The following is a 15,642-nucleotide window of genomic DNA, read 5'->3' as shown; positions in this document are numbered from 1 at the left end:
GCCTGTAGTCGAGCAGAAAACCAAATCTGTAACGCCCGTTTCGGCTCCTTGCGATGAAGAAACACCATTGGCGCTTTCAGTTCAAGATGATGAGGAGTTAGTTGATCATGAGGCTGTGCCAAGAACGTAGCAATATGGAGCTCAACGAGACTTTAGTGCTTGGGGGGGGGGGCAGAAAATCAGCAAATGGCAATTTGCCTCATGAAGTTCTATTCAATAGATCAATTTGCAAAGGGTTCTCAAGGCTTTGATTATGTTTTGTTTTGAAGTCTTGAACTGGTTAAAAGATTTAATATTAGCAAATAAAGCCAAATTAGAAGTTTTTTCAATTCGAGCTAGAAAGTTTGCAAACTGTTAATGAGAAAATATGTAGAGATACTTTAAAACAATAAGCATTAGGTCATCATGTTCAAAAGATATTTTTATGCTAAAGACTAATGTTTAGTTATGCACGGGGGCACATCCTGGACAAACCAGTCTAAATGCCATTAACACTGATCTGGTCGGTAGGGCTGCTACTTCGGTTATTGGAGTTTCATAACTTATTGAGGCCAAGGTTAGTAGTTAGAAAGCTTGTTGTTGGACATTTGCATAATCCAAGGTGCATCGAAAACAAGGTGAAAACAAACAAGAGGGTTCCAAGAGTAATCTGGCCATCATCCAAGCTAGGTATTGCAGTGACCAATTGACTTAATAGCAATTTGGTGGTTTTATGCATCCACAACAACTTACAAGTGTGAGAATGTTTCAAATTAGTATTTCAAGAATTAACAGCTGAGATAATGTGTACTCAAGCTTGTCTTACTCACACAAGATGTATCAGCGGCACGAAGCCAAACTGAAGTCAACATGTTGAGCAGAATCAAATGATATGGCCGATATACAATATCGCCCTTAAAAGCGAGATATGATTTGTGCACAGGTGCTTCTCATTGTTTCAGTGCAGTTTTGGACCTTGAGAAATGTTTCTTGGTACGCAAGCTCTACCAAAAAACAGGGGGGCATATGTTGACACCCAAAATTAGTAAATACCGAGGTTTGCTAGACAATCTGGACGAACTGGCCAGACCGGTTACGTAAACCGGTCAGACCGGTCAGGGTAACATTATCAAAATGCCAATTGTACTGCACCATTGCCTAAATCTCATCGAGAATGTGTTTCTCTTTTAATTGTTTATAAGTTTAGTATCCAAGGATAGAGTATTTCAATAGTTGATTGTTACAACTATAAACACAAATAAAGTTAATTCTTATGCCAATGATATTTCGCTGACATCTACTATTCGTATTACAAAAAAAGGGTGTATTATCAACATGTCCGCTATAATATAGCTGTAGTGCATGAAGTAACATGTCCAATTGCCTCTCGAATACCTAACAATTCCGTGTCATCTATCTACTGTCAGAAAAAACAGCATAGCTGCATGTTGTCGGTGTTTATTAACAATAGAACGTGTGTCATTGATGCCAACCCATAAATATGTGGTCATAAGTAATGCTATGAATTTTAATTTCTCTTATTTAAATGAGGAACACATAATAATATTTTTACAACATTCTCCTAATGTGTAGTGTATTGTTTTGTTCTACTAGCCTGTGCGGATGCACGGGTTGATGAGCTAGTAACTATAACTAAAGTTACATCTAAATAGTTTGCGTTTGAGTCCTGATCGAGTCCTGACCTCAACAACTTAATAAAACACCAGGGTACGTCTTCACCCTCTTTGGTCTCATTTTTCCTCTTGTTGTAGGTATTGAAGTTTTGTTAGCCATTTAAATGTACATGCTATTTTGGTAGTATTCGTAAAACAATAAGATAAAGAAGTAGCAAAGATGCAGATCGGCATATAAATAAGGAAGACCATGAAGTCTGTCCTGAACCTCCCGTTGCTCAACTAACGAGTCATAGCAACAAGGATTTCCACACCCGCAGCTTTGTAGATGGAGCATTCCATGGACAGCTACAGCGGCGAGGTAGCATGGCGGTTCGGAGCGACGAACCCGGCGCTGGAGGTAGCCCGGGCACATAGCATCCGTTGGCTCCTGTACCGGATCTATGACTGCCTCAACAAGAACGACTCGAGGCCTATGGCGCCGCTTGGCTTCGGCGACCCCTCGGCGTTCGAGTGCTTCCGTACGGCCGCCGCGACTGAGGACGCCATTGTCGCTGCCGCCTGCTCCGGCAAGCACAACAGCTACCCCCCGGTTGCCGGCAGCACGGACGCGTTCAGGTACATCAAGCTTGCTTGTCCTCCGCAACGCGCATGTAGTGTTGTTGTCTTATTCATCATTTGCCCCTAATTTACGCCTAGTAGTTTTTCTTTCTGCCACCGTTTATTGATTTATTGTTTCTCTCGGTGCATCCTGTTGGTGCGTTAGGCTTAGTTTTCCCGACCCTTTCTGAACAGGAAGCAATTAAACTCACATTCTTTTTTCAAAATTAAGAAAGTATCACTTCACGTACATGTAAATAGATGCGCAATAGCATTTTAAACCATAGTAGCTAGAGTCATGCACCCATGGTGCTTTCGCACTAAATTTACATGCACCTAAACAAATATATAACAGAATTTAAACTAAGGTTCTACGACACCCACGACGTCAATATCACACCATGGAACCACCCTGTTAGGATAAGGTACAACGCCTGGTTCCTTTCAATGTTACAATGAACTATAACTAATTACTACAACCTTGTGTTCCACAAACAAGGCCAGATTTATCATAACAAAATTTTTGATATGTAATTTATTCCTAAAGAAGTTATTTAAATAAATAAATATGCTGTCCTTTCATAATTACTTGTTACAAACTTAAGTGTTATGCTGCAGATCAAGTTTAATTATTGGAACAATTGCTCAGTTTATCATACTTGAGCTTAAAAGCCAATTTGACTTCGTTTTCTCAACTTTGCTCATTGGATGCATACCTTCCGAAAACAAAACTGCTGTCTAACCCTCTTTTGCCCTGTTATAAATTTCAAGATTTATGAATTAAAACTTTTCTATGTGTATAGATAAGAAATACAAAAAGCATTAAACTATGCTCTTATGTGCACATGTGTGCCTTTTCCCTTCCTCCTCCCGCCCGCCATGCTCATCTCAGTTCGTCCTCAGTGGGCTGGCGTAGCTAAACCTCCCTGCGGTGCCACCTCCGAGAAAGGCAAGTTGCCGCCATGGGCCATGGCTCGATCGGCTGGCAGGCTATAGCTGATCCTGCTAAGAATACTCCAGAGAATACTATTTTTATTTGTATTTTTAGAGAGTTTCAGGATATATAAGAAAAAGGGATAGAAAAGCCAAATGCACTTTAAATATATCAATTAAACACTGAAAAATCCAGAAATTATAATTTTGGTGCGTGACAGCAACAACCCAAAGGGCCTAGCAAGATAGGATTTGGTCAACATTTTTTTCGAAGTTTGATCGTCCATTTTAGGCCAGATTTGAACTATATGTATATTTCAACAAATTTGGACAGATTCTAACGAAGTGTTGTAAATAATTTCATAATATTTCAAACCTAGTTGAACAAAAACAGGGGCAACTAAATAAGCAAATTCCTTTGAGAAATTTTGGCCAAATGAGCAGGAGCATAAACAAGTTTTGTGCCCTAAGGGAACACCATTAAGTTGCATGAATTATGGTAAATATATGCGCACACACACATATATATATTGCATGAATGCCAGCGAGGAACGCGGCACGAGAATCGACATATACAAAACTGGCCTTGATTGCAGAAACTATAATATTTTTATCATAAAAGTTAGAATAATTCTGAAACCACACCAGACATGTGAAATGAGATGCTACGAACCTCGCGCATACGGACAATAGAAATAAATCATTCTACATATATGTCCCAGCAAGGCAGTAGCGAGCAACCACTGACCAGTGTAATTTTTAGTTAGTGACAAACAAAACAGCAGATCCAGATGCTGTCGATAACTAGCCTCTTATCAATATGTGATGTCCCATGTGAGACTGCCATAGTACATGAGGGGCACGTGAGTGCTCTCACAGCTTTTGTCTGACGTAACAGTAGCGGATTTGATCACTGATGAGGGAAAAGTCTACTTCTCAACCTTCAACTATCCTAGTTTCATTGAAATTTTTTTAATTCCTTAACAAAGCTCAAGAACATGGGCCACCGTACCAAAATACCTAATTAAACTTTATTAAAAGTGATTATTTATCATGATTTTTAATGAATTTTAACAAGGGTTTAAATTGCCATAAAACTTCAATGAAATTTGTATTCTATCAAATTTCAAAATTTCAATTCAAATTAATTTTTTATTTCTTGTCTCTTTTGCTACCAATTAACTAAGTTTTCTTCACTGTATAATTAAGAGAGGTGTGACATCCTGTAAATTCGAAAATTGCATTGTAGCGAAACCACCCTAGATTGGGCTCAAGGATGTTTTGTGTCCGGTTTCGATAGTTCGAGATGCAGCATGTCCTGTTTTGAAGATGAGGGATGAAAATTGGACTTTATGGATAGTTGAAAGTTCAAAAGTAGATTTTTCCCTATTAATTAATACTAGTATGAGTAAAAAAATTTCCTGAAATTTTAAAGTCATTTCATTATTTTTTAATATACAAAATATATTCATTCCTAGGCCCTGCCCCCATGTCAGCACGATGTCACCAAAACTACTCTAAATTCACACCCATGTTGAAAAGTGATCAATTTCCTAGTTAATTGTTGAAAATCATACTAGACCCACACAGTTGAAGGTCGTAATTAACAGACTTGTTACATTTCTTTCTGAGGATGTATAGGATTTAAAATTAAATTTTTTATAAATTTTGAGTAACAATAATTAGTCCAAATTTGTGCATGTTTGGTCTATAAAAGTGTCAATACATAGAATAGTATTTTTCTGATCTTTTATACTATATATCATAAGAGATCGAATATAATTGTCAAAGTACGCCTCTTGAAACTTCTCCAAATCATCATACACCCTATAAAGAAATGGGAGTGCCAAATTTTACATTGCTCCCGGCCATACTTGTGAGGTTCAGGCAATTCGCTCAACTCTACTCTTGTTGGGCCGCCCCATTCAAAATTCTATCGTACTTTTTTCAGAAATAAATCCAACAATATAGTTAGATTATTGCGAAAATGTTAATAAAGTTTGACAGAATTAAACCTAATGTGTGTCAAAATTTGGCAATAACGGATCAAGACACGTAGGTAGGCATCACACCCCTTTCTAATGGCCAAATGTATGTGTTCGTCTCTTGCACATGCGTGAAAATGCCATATAAACGTGATATCTTATCTTCTCTTCTCTTACGTGACTAATAATCAGAGTTTGTCTATGTTAATTGCTTGAGACTTGTTATTGTGCTTGAAAGGCACTTGGTGGTACCCTAGGTACCTCCCCTCAAAATGCTATGTTAAGTGATATCTGGCTCACAATTTTATGGTATCTCGTCCACAATTTCGTGGCAACGCCCCACAACTTAGTACCTTTCAATAATTACCTTTCATTCTCAGTCATTGGATTTCAACAAACGAACGGCTACTGTGATTCTCAAGCACCGTAAAATTTCTCTAATTGCTTATCTTACACTCATGCATGTAGTGCCGTGGCTTCGTACCTATCTCGGGATCTACCCTATGATATCTCGCCAAGCGACATTGTCTTCACCGCGGGATGCAATCACGCCATCGAGACCATGATGGCTGTCCTTGCTACGCCGGGCGCCAATGTGCTGCTCCCGCGGCCGGGTTACCCCATGTACGAAGTGTACGCAGCCTTTCATGGCCTTGAATTCCGGCATTTTGATCTTCTACCAGAAAAGGAATGGGAGGTAGACCTCAAAGGCGTAGAGGCCTTTGCCGACGATAACACCGTCGCCATGGTTATTATAAGCCCTAACAACCCATCTGGGTCCGTATACTCTTATGAGCACTTGGCCAAGGTCAGTATATATATAATGATTAATTACATTTTAAGTACAGAGTAATCATGCTAACTTGTTGCAGTATAGTTTATTCTGAACTTGAGTGAAAGGCTCGCGACTCGCAAGCAGTGGTCGTCTCTGGGCAAGGCTTGTGCATCCTGATCCTTGTTGTCTATAAATTTGGTCACTTCTCTTTTCTTTTTTTTTCTTTTCTCTGAGAGCTTCTCGAACTTGTTCTGATGGACGCATTATGGTCTTAGGCAGAGGGACGTTTCGGCATCTCTTGTTCTCGATCGCTGTTGTTAAGTAACTAATTCAAATGTATGTTTCAACTGTGTTATATATTCAACTTTTTAGATTGCGGAGACTGCCAGGAAGCTGGGGATAATGGTCATCAGTGATGAGGTTCAATTCGTTTTTGGAAGCAAACCGTTCATTCCGATGGGTGTTTTTGGGGAGACAGTTCCTGTGGTGACATTGGGAGGCATATCTAAGAGGTGGATGGTGCCCGGTTACCGATTCGGATGGATTGCAGTGACTGACCCAAAAGGAGTCCTCAGGAAGAACAATGTATGCCATGCCTTGGTCAATCTCAACCATTGAAATCAATATATTCACAACATATGTACCCTGCACTCTCCCCAATTGCAACAAGATATCTTTAGGATATCTGTTCGAAATCTAAGCTATTCATATCCATATATACATATATATGACTATTAATAGATGTATAGACTATAGAAACACAAACAATGTGCCTAGCTAATTTCATCTCGAAACACACTGATGCTTAGACTCGACTTACTCAAGGAAAAAACTTATGACCTATATATGTTCTTGAGCAGGTTTTTGAGTCGATCGTAACCTACCGTGGCATCACAGCAGACCCTGCAGCACCTATTCAGGTTTGTACCTAGAATTCTTGGATAGAATATTCGTTTGTAGTAGTTGCTCTCCTTGCCCCCTGCGCGCATATATCTGTCACCAGATTACTCTATTCTGATCGCCCACTGTATGGGTTTCAATTATTACTACAGAACCTTTAAAAGTACCAATGAACATGGACTATCTATTTTCTTCCATTTAACAGTTAGATATACATCATACTGCTTAAATGCACCGTAATGGTTCTCTATTACTAACACCATCAGATTCTAAGCAGGGAGCCATACCCCAAATTATTGCGATCACAGACAAATCTTTCTTTGCGAAGGCAATTGGCTTGATGAGGGGGGCAGCGGAGCTATGCTACCGGAAACTGCAGGACATTGATTGCATCACTTGTTCCCACAAACCAGAGGGGGCTATGTCAGTCATGGTCAGCACGAAATCAATTAGTCGCTCCCCTTTTCTGGCGTTTAACTATCTACATTTGTCCAAACGTTGGTAGGTATTACCACATGCTGATATGTTGCTTGATGTATCTCAAGGTAAAGCTGGACATTGCATATTTGGATGGCATAGATGACGATATCGACTTCTGCTGCAAGTTGGCCACCGAGGAGTCTGTGGTGATATGTCCCGGTAAAACAAGCGGATCTCATTACATTAATAACTAGCTTGTTTTATGCCTTGATGTGTTATCAGAGTGACATTTAATTAATCATATAAGTGGCAATTTAATGTACTGCCAGGTAGTGGACTCCGGATGAAGAACTGGCTCCGCATAACCTTCGCGGTGGATCTGCTCTTGCTTGATGATGCCCTGGAGAGGCTCAAGTCTTTTTGCCTCAGGCATGCCAAACAAAATACGAAAGCATGACCAAATGCATGTGAACATGAATTGAATATCACCGCTATTTCAAAATAGACAAACTTGCAAGGCGTGCTCAATTTTTCAAAGAACTTGATGATTGTCAAATGCATTCATAAACAGTTGACGATAGATGCAATAAGGAAGACGAATATGTACTTTTGAATAATATGTTATTATTTTATGCATGCTTATTATTAACATTGTTAAATGTAAGTGCAAGCATCTAGATCCTATCAACATAGGGCTGGGATTTGATGATTAGTGATAAGATCATAAATCACAAGCAAAAAAAAGGCACTGTATAGACAACTGGAATATCACATGGATGATGATTTTTGAGCCGTCGGCTTGAGCCAGCCGGTAGTATCAATCCAATGGCAGATGGATGATCATCTTGAAAGTGCTCATAGCTCCAAAAAAGCTGAACATAAAAATTTGTGTCTCATGATCCAATAAAAACTTCCTATCTTTCACTACTTCAACAAAAACAAACTTATACATTCCATATGTGATCTTTTCAACACAAACAAACTTATGCATTACATATGTGATTATTTCATCGTCGTGCAATTTTTATATAGACACTTTTCATATGTATACATAAGATTTTTTTTGGTTAATTTTCAAATATCCCACTGTAAATATGCGATCCAACAGTTGTTTATCACATAACAAATGTATGCATTACATATCACTTATGCATTACATAATCAAACCTATTTCATTGCCTAAACAACATCCCCTTTAGTATTCCTTGCCGTGCAATTGGTGATCATAAGTTCAATATGAACCAGTAAATGTCTAACCTATAAAAAGTAATCGCCGACAAAAAATCGAGGGAAATTATTTGTACGCTATATTTAGACATCTAAATGACTTCAATTGAAAAAGTTATAAACTGCAAATTTGTACATGTCGTCAAGAGCTACAATTTTCACATTAAGTTTGTGTCTATCTGTCTTTTTATGCAAAAGTTACGAATTTTTTAAGATTGGCTGCCATAGACCATGAACCAGCATTGATACTGAATAGTATTAGCACCGATTCCGCGTAAGAACCGACACTAATACTATCTAGTTGGAACTAGTCATTCCGCCCTTCTCGGCAGGAGGGATCATAACACGAAACGACTACTGATGGAGCACACACTTATGTGATGCTATAATTCGGCCCGATCTTTCACGGTAGAATTTTAGCAATATTTTTTTTCTTCTCTGAGTTTGACAACTAGTAATAAGTAACAAATAAAAAGATGCTCCCTATTCTTGCAATCTACCCTTTTCTGAACTGATAAACAGTACTTGGCAAGAAAATTGGTCTATGAGCAGCAGCAGTTCAAGCAAAAACAAATATCTCACGGTTAGACACAATAACAGTGAGTAGCTGTATTTTCACGGTGATAAACAAGTCCAAAACAGATAACTCAAAAGGAATACTGAAGCACAGCACACACACGACTGAATTTAACTCACAGTTTGGAGATATTAGAAAAAACGAACTTGTTTTTGCCGCCGAGACGGCAACAACCCAAGCCCTAGCAGATTCTTCTACCCAAGGCCAGAGAGGACCTCAATCAGAAGAGGGGTGTTGGTGGAGAGTGCTTTCGGAACAGACGAACACTACAACAGTGAAGAAAGAGCGCACCAGTCGAAGTGAACAACTCCAAGCCAGAAATGAGGCTTCGCACAGTAAATTGGATTCTCTCTCTGTATTCAATGTGTCCCATCAATGTACAGGGGTCGGGTATTTATAGGTGACGGTTCACCTACCACCCTCCGTTATTACACCGTAATGCCCCCTAACAACTATATTCCCGGAATATTCCCGGGGTACAACTGTATTTTTACATCATTTGGTAAATTACATCCAAGCCTTTTCTGCCCATTGGGCCCATTACAGCCCATTGGGCCCATTACAAGATTCCATTCGCGGCTTTCAAAGCGCTTACTCTCCGACGCCTTCCCTTCGGGTCTTCGACTTCGCAGTCGGCGCCCTGGTCTTCGCCTCTCTTCGCTTCTCTTCGTCTTCGCCTGTGGCGAACTGGTCTTCACTGTAGGCGCCTCGGTCTCCGCCTGAAGCTTGAAGCCCTTTGACTGCTCGGCTTGCCGAGCCGGGAGGAGACTTTGTGGTTGCATTCAAATTGCGCGCGGGCCTTCGGTCGATGGCCGAAGGTGGCGCCCCCAACAAGGGGACTCCAGCAGAATCAAAGATGCGCACTCAAGCCCTATGGCTGATCGCATCCAACTCTCGGCCGTTATAGGCAGCGGCAGTTCCTTCAATTCGCCATGGATGGAATTGCCATCCTTTCTTTTCCAGAGGAAACCCTCGATAGAAACCCAAACAAAAATCGTCCCCTTACACAGGGCGTTGTCCCTAGGCATATATGGCACGCAGGCCTGCCTGACTCCTATCTGAGCTAATCAGGTCCGACTCAATCAGGTTTAGACTCCGACCAAAGAAACAACTTACTAGCACAAACCTGCTAATGATCTCACGGTAAGAAATATTAAAATAATACGGCACCAAGTCTAATGCTAGTGCTTAGATAATGTTATTAGTTCACTTTCCGTTCGGAACCATGAGCTCAATGCATCAATTTGGTGGCTTCTCCATGATGTTAACTTGCAACGAGCCAACACAAATATATTCCCTCGACTTGTTCTCTTCCATCTTCCTTCGGAAATTACAGCCAATAATTATGAGCTTTCTCGGCATAGTAGTAGTACCAGCTAGAAGTTCTTCCTTCATATTGATTTGCCTCAAGTCACACGGGAATGAACCAAGCTGCATAGTGAAATAATTTTTATCCTTGGAATAATTTTTGTTAAGCCTTGAACAAATAATTTGATGAACCGCGGTCTCATCATCCTGTCCTCCTTGAAACACTCGGCTTTGCCGTACTTTTCTTATTTTTGTTCTTTTGCGCATCTCATCTCCCTCAATAAATGGATTGCAAGCCAAGGTTTTCTTATCCTCCTTGTTATTCTCATGATCAGCCAAGCAACAAAAATGATTTGCAACGGAATTAATTTCTGCCACTGTACACTCTGTAAAACAATTTTCAGAAGCAATAAGAGGAGTAAGCACTGAAGCACTAGCACTAGTTGACGTTGTAGGGATCTTTCCATCATTACTATTCATTGCCATGGATAAAGAATCTTCTGTCTCATCTTTCAACAAGACTTCTGGAGAGCGAATTTGCGTATATATGAATTATCTGAATTGAAAGAGGATAAGTCGGGTTGGGGTAGATGATAACCCTTTTGACCCAAGCGATGCGGAAGATGCTTCACAAGATGAAGCGCTCTTATCTCACTTGGTTAGGGATATAACAGACATTGATTTTGACGATTCGGACCTGACCACAAGGATTTGTGATCTTAAGGCATCCGGACGTAAGTCGAATTCATCCCTGAAAAAAGAAAAGGCTTGTAGAAGGTCCGGTAAGCGATCTAAAAGTGTTTCCCCATGAAAGGATTCTACTGGAATAGCAGAGGTCTTTCTAACTTGGCTAAGTATCGCTACATATCGGAGGCAATCAAGGAACAGAACCTAGACTTCATGACTGTCATGGAAACCGGAAAAAAGATATGTCCAGAGCGAATCTGAACCGCCTTTCGAGAGGAGCAGATTATGTCTGGCACTGTCTCCCCCCTAGGGGGGCGGTCTGGAGGCATACTGTTGGGAATCAACTCAATGGTTCTGGACCTAACCATAATCGTGGAGGGGGAATTATTTATTAAATTCCATCTCCAGAACAAAAAGTGACGATTTTCAATGGATTCTGATGGCGGTTTATGGCCCGGCTCAAGATGACTTCAAGTCAGCCTTCCTGACTGAGCTCGTCCTAGGGACTAAGCTTCTAGTTCGAGTTCAGTGGAAAAGCGGGGACTCTCACTTCTGGGCAAGCCTGATGAAAGTTAAAAGTGAGTTCCTTAGATTTGGAACTTTCACCATAAAGAATGGGTCAGAGGTTCGATTTTGGGAGGACACTTGGCTAGGCAACACACCTCTGCGTCAAAAATACCCACAATTATACAACATAGTTAGGAAAAAACAGGATATGGTGGGGGAAGTGCTCTCTGCACCATCACCCAATCTATCTTGGCGTAAAGACCTCATTGGAAATAACCTGGCAAGGTGGAACAATCTGGTATCCCGGCTGGCTCCAATTAGTCTTAGTCAAGAAGATGATGAGTTTAAGTGGGACTTATACCCGACAGGTGTTTTTTCAGTTATTATCATGGTTTAATCAACCAGGACGTTCCTAACACCAACAAGAGACTATGGAAGTTGAAAACACCGCTAAAAATTAAGATCTTCCTCTGGTACCTCAGACAAGGCGTTGTCCTCATGAAGGATAACCACGCAAAAACGAAACTGGCAGGGAAACCAACAGTGCTGCTTCTGTCATGAAAATGAAACGATTCAGCATCTGTTTTTTGACTGCTGTTTCACACGGATGACCTGGGCTATGGTACACGTGGCATGGGGTCTTAGTAAGCCTACCAACATAGCTAATATGTTTGGAGGGTTGTCAATGGAATACATAAACAATTTAAACCTCTCATCCTTGTAGGTGCTGCTGCCCCTTGTTGGTCTGTCTGGCTCTGCAGAAACGCTGCTGTTTTTGAAAACAAACAATCTTCCTTTTTGCAGGTACTCTACAAGACTACACACTGCCTATGTACTTCTGCTATCCTTCAATAGCCTACTTCGCAGGAGGCGCTTTTTGCGGGCTCTCATTACTTGGAGCAGGTGGCAAAGGATGTTTTTACCCGGGCACATGGGTGGCGGTCTAGTCTTAGGATTGATAGTCACTAGTATGTCGGTTTCTTCTAGACTTTTGTTTGGCTGTGTGCCCAAGGGCAGAGGCTGGGAATTTTTCAAGGCGTTGTATCACCTCGATGTAACCTCTTGAAATCAATAAAAATTTCTCTTTTCCAAAAAAAATCTGAATTGATGCAAGAATTTGGAGAAACAGATGAAACAATAGAATTAGTGCTTCTCTTCTCGGTAGCATTGGTTGGATCAAGTGAAGTATTGAGCATCACATTTTGTGTAACTGCAGACAGAGTTAATGGAGCCGGGATGGTCACATCAACTACTACAGTATCGGCCTCCCAACCCTGTAGGTGCCGGTTCTTGCCGGCTGAATCATTGAGCGATGGTCAAGGACCAAGAATTGGTACTGATAGTGTATTAGCACCTGTTCTAGCCTAACTAGGGCTGATCACTAGTAGAAAAAAATTTCGTAGAGGTGGGTAGCAAGGCACTTGTACAGGCGTTTCTCAAACCACCTGTGGTTATGGGTCTGTAAAAATGGGATCTTTTCGCAGGTGGTGTTTTCGCCGCCTGTTTATACAGACGGCTTTGGTGTCAACCGCCTATGAAATGGGATTAACACAGGCGGCTCCGATTTAGGGGCCTGCTCTGGAGAGTTCTTAGCAGATGCGACTGTCTCGTGTATCCGCCTATATGCAGAGTTATTATCAGACGCAGCTTTCTCTTCTAGCCGCCGCTGGATTATGAACAAAGGTAGGTCTCTCGCTCCTGTCCTCCTGTGTGCAACATATTTTAGAGGCGGCTGTCCTTAAGGCTACCTCTGAAATTCGGTTCGCTGTAAGTGGATTTGGCTCCTAATCTGACCTACTATAGTGCTCCATGATGATGATTTGCACACAGATATAATTTTAATCACATAGGTAGTCAAGACCATAGATTGATTTAAATTGTCATCACACATACATACCACATCAGTCGAAAGTAGCTACATGTACCTGTACAAAGTACCTAACATCGAACCACTACTCATATATAAACTTAGTCCTAAATAACTGCAACTCACATGAGGTATCTTTCACGGTTTAGGTCGATAATGTCGATTCTCTGGAATCTGTCCACATAATCTAGTGCATAGATGAATGCACTGTCCCAGGCGTCATATGGCTTCTCCAATGCCTCTCTATAGACACTGGAAGTTCTGGCATCAGAGATGAAGGTTGTATGCGCCTGAAACCTCCCTCCTTCAACTCGCAGGGTGCATGGCTGCGTAAAAGTGTACCCTAGTAGATAGACAACTTGGTAGAGTACCTCACGCAACGCAGCCTCCATGTGCAGGTAGCTGTTAAACATGGAATCCTACAATGTACAACAATACAATTGATTGGTAACGTGTTGAGAATCCTATATCTATTGATGATGATACAAAATTCCTAATGAAATGTACTTGCCCTTGGCTATGCATAAAGAAGCGAAATCTGTTTGGGTATCTGCCTCACATCTTCCTCAGTGTAGGCCACGAGTTTGAAGTAGTGGTAGCCTGGAAAGCAGTGATCCGTCCTGCCCTCTACCTCTGCGAGGACTTTCCTCCCAGCACCGCATTCCGCGACATATCTATCAGTCGCTTTAAGCCTGTGGGCATTGAAGTGATTGACTTTCCCATGTTGTGTGCCCGACAGGCCACCGTCTCGAATGGTAGCAGTGACGTGGGCACTCAACCATCCAGTTGCGACGCCTCAGGAGTCTCGACCGTGGGCAACTCTTCACCAATGTCCGTAAGAATGACTTGTAACCACTGGGTACGGTTAATCCGCTGTGAAGATTGTTGGCACTTCTTATGCACATGATTTATGTACCGCAAGCGCACGGTGTCAGTTGTAGCTTTTCCCTGGGAGTGAACTTAGGTTTATATCGAACTCAAGGAACGAGCAAGTTCTATTATGCAAGACACTTTGCTCTAACGTTAACTCGGAACCAGAAGGTGGGGGTTTTCTACCAACTCATAAACAAGAAAGTAAATTGCATGAAAATAAATCTACTCTAGTTTGATGATGGTTGTGGTGCAGCAAGGGAAGGAAGTGTTTCCCCACGGACCTCAGGTTCATCAACTAGTAAATCAGCAAATAGAGAGATCGGTTAAGCTAGGGCAGCGGCTACACAACAAGTAGAGGGGTTCGCCAGGGAGCTCTGTCACGGAGCTTAACTACATTTCCTCCAACCCTACTGGTTAGACACTGAAACTTCAGGAAACAATATCCAAAAGAAATAAACTGTGAAAGTGGTATCAAATTACTGAAGTACATGAGTTACATCATCAAATCCCCCTAGATCTAAGGGAGAAACATGAGGGATCACCCTAGAAACATGATGTGTACAGGGAGTAGAACACTGGGGATCGAGAAAGCTTGACGTGAGAGGGGCAAGGAGCCCCTGGTGCCGGTCGGGAAGGGCTTGGGCCCTGGCCAGTGCCAGGAAGTTATGGCCCCCTCAGGCTCTGTCTTCTACTGCGAGTCGATCTGGGCGAGTAGGCTTTGACTCCGAAGTGGCGATGGTGGAATGCCCCCGAAACTCTGTGAATTGTCCTAAACCCTAGGTGGTGGAGAGTTGGAACCCTTTTCCATTAGATGGATCTCATATATATATAGAGGGTTATGATGGTTGGTTGGTCATCTTAGGCTTGATTGGGCCTCCAGCGACGAGTCGGAGTTGGATTTGGCTTCATCCACCAATGTAACGGCCTTGTGGGCTTGGCCTGGCTGGTACATGGGCCTTCTGGACTCAGGCATCCTTGGTGTTGACAGGGCTCCCCTTCAGCCTTCTTGTAGGTTGCTTCATGAAATATGGGCTTCGTGGGCCTAAGGTTTCTGCATGGCTTGGTATGTGGACGTCAGGCTTGTTGCATGAAATGACGAGCCTGCGGCCGCATCCTTCATCGTATGTGGGCCGAATTGCACCTTTTTGGTGGGCTTTCACTGTGATGTCGATGTTCATCATCCCGGAGGCTCTTGTGAAAGTGCCGTCGTGGAGATCCCTGATTTTGTCACATTTCATCACGCTTCTTGTGATTTTGTAACATAGCTCCAAAAACATGACAGGTAGCAAAATGGGATCAAAGTGAGGTGCCAAGCAGGGGTTAGGATCAGATAGTCATGCATAAACCTCTCGAATATGGTGCTTTTATAA

At 41.7% G+C, this 15,642-nt stretch overlaps 2 protein-coding genes and 1 long non-coding RNA gene across 3 annotated transcripts; all 3 read left to right on the top strand.

Moving 5' to 3' along the window:
• The first annotated feature begins 1,941 nt into the window (after nt 1–1,941).
• LOC120681002 (S-alkyl-thiohydroximate lyase SUR1-like) lies at nt 1,942–6,083 on the top strand. The gene is made up of 3 exons (XM_039962562.1): nt 1,942–2,231; nt 5,600–5,939; nt 6,009–6,083. The coding sequence occupies exons 1-3, from the start codon at nt 1,942–1,944 to the stop codon at nt 6,081–6,083; spliced, it is 705 nt and encodes a 234-aa protein (XP_039818496.1).
• Nucleotides 6,084–6,243: 160 nt separating this feature from the next.
• LOC120683259 (nicotianamine aminotransferase 1-like) lies at nt 6,244–7,325 on the top strand. The gene is made up of 3 exons (XM_039965315.1): nt 6,244–6,491; nt 6,767–6,826; nt 7,084–7,325. The coding sequence occupies exons 1-3, from the start codon at nt 6,309–6,311 to the stop codon at nt 7,309–7,311; spliced, it is 471 nt and encodes a 156-aa protein (XP_039821249.1). The 5' UTR covers nt 6,244–6,308; the 3' UTR covers nt 7,312–7,325.
• A 12-nt stretch (nt 7,326–7,337) lies between these two features.
• Nucleotides 7,338–7,892, top strand: LOC120683260. The gene is made up of 2 exons (XR_005678733.1): nt 7,338–7,445; nt 7,556–7,892. It is a non-coding gene; the product is annotated as an uncharacterized LOC120683260 (long non-coding RNA).
• The last annotated feature ends 7,750 nt before the right edge of the window (nt 7,893–15,642 follow it).

This window comes from Panicum virgatum, chromosome 7N (assembly GCF_016808335.1).
Source record: "Panicum virgatum strain AP13 chromosome 7N, P.virgatum_v5, whole genome shotgun sequence".
Taxonomy (NCBI): domain Eukaryota; kingdom Viridiplantae; phylum Streptophyta; class Magnoliopsida; order Poales; family Poaceae; genus Panicum; species Panicum virgatum.
The sequence above is the reverse complement of the archived record's forward strand: the minus strand, read 5'-3'. Positions and strand labels throughout refer to the sequence as shown.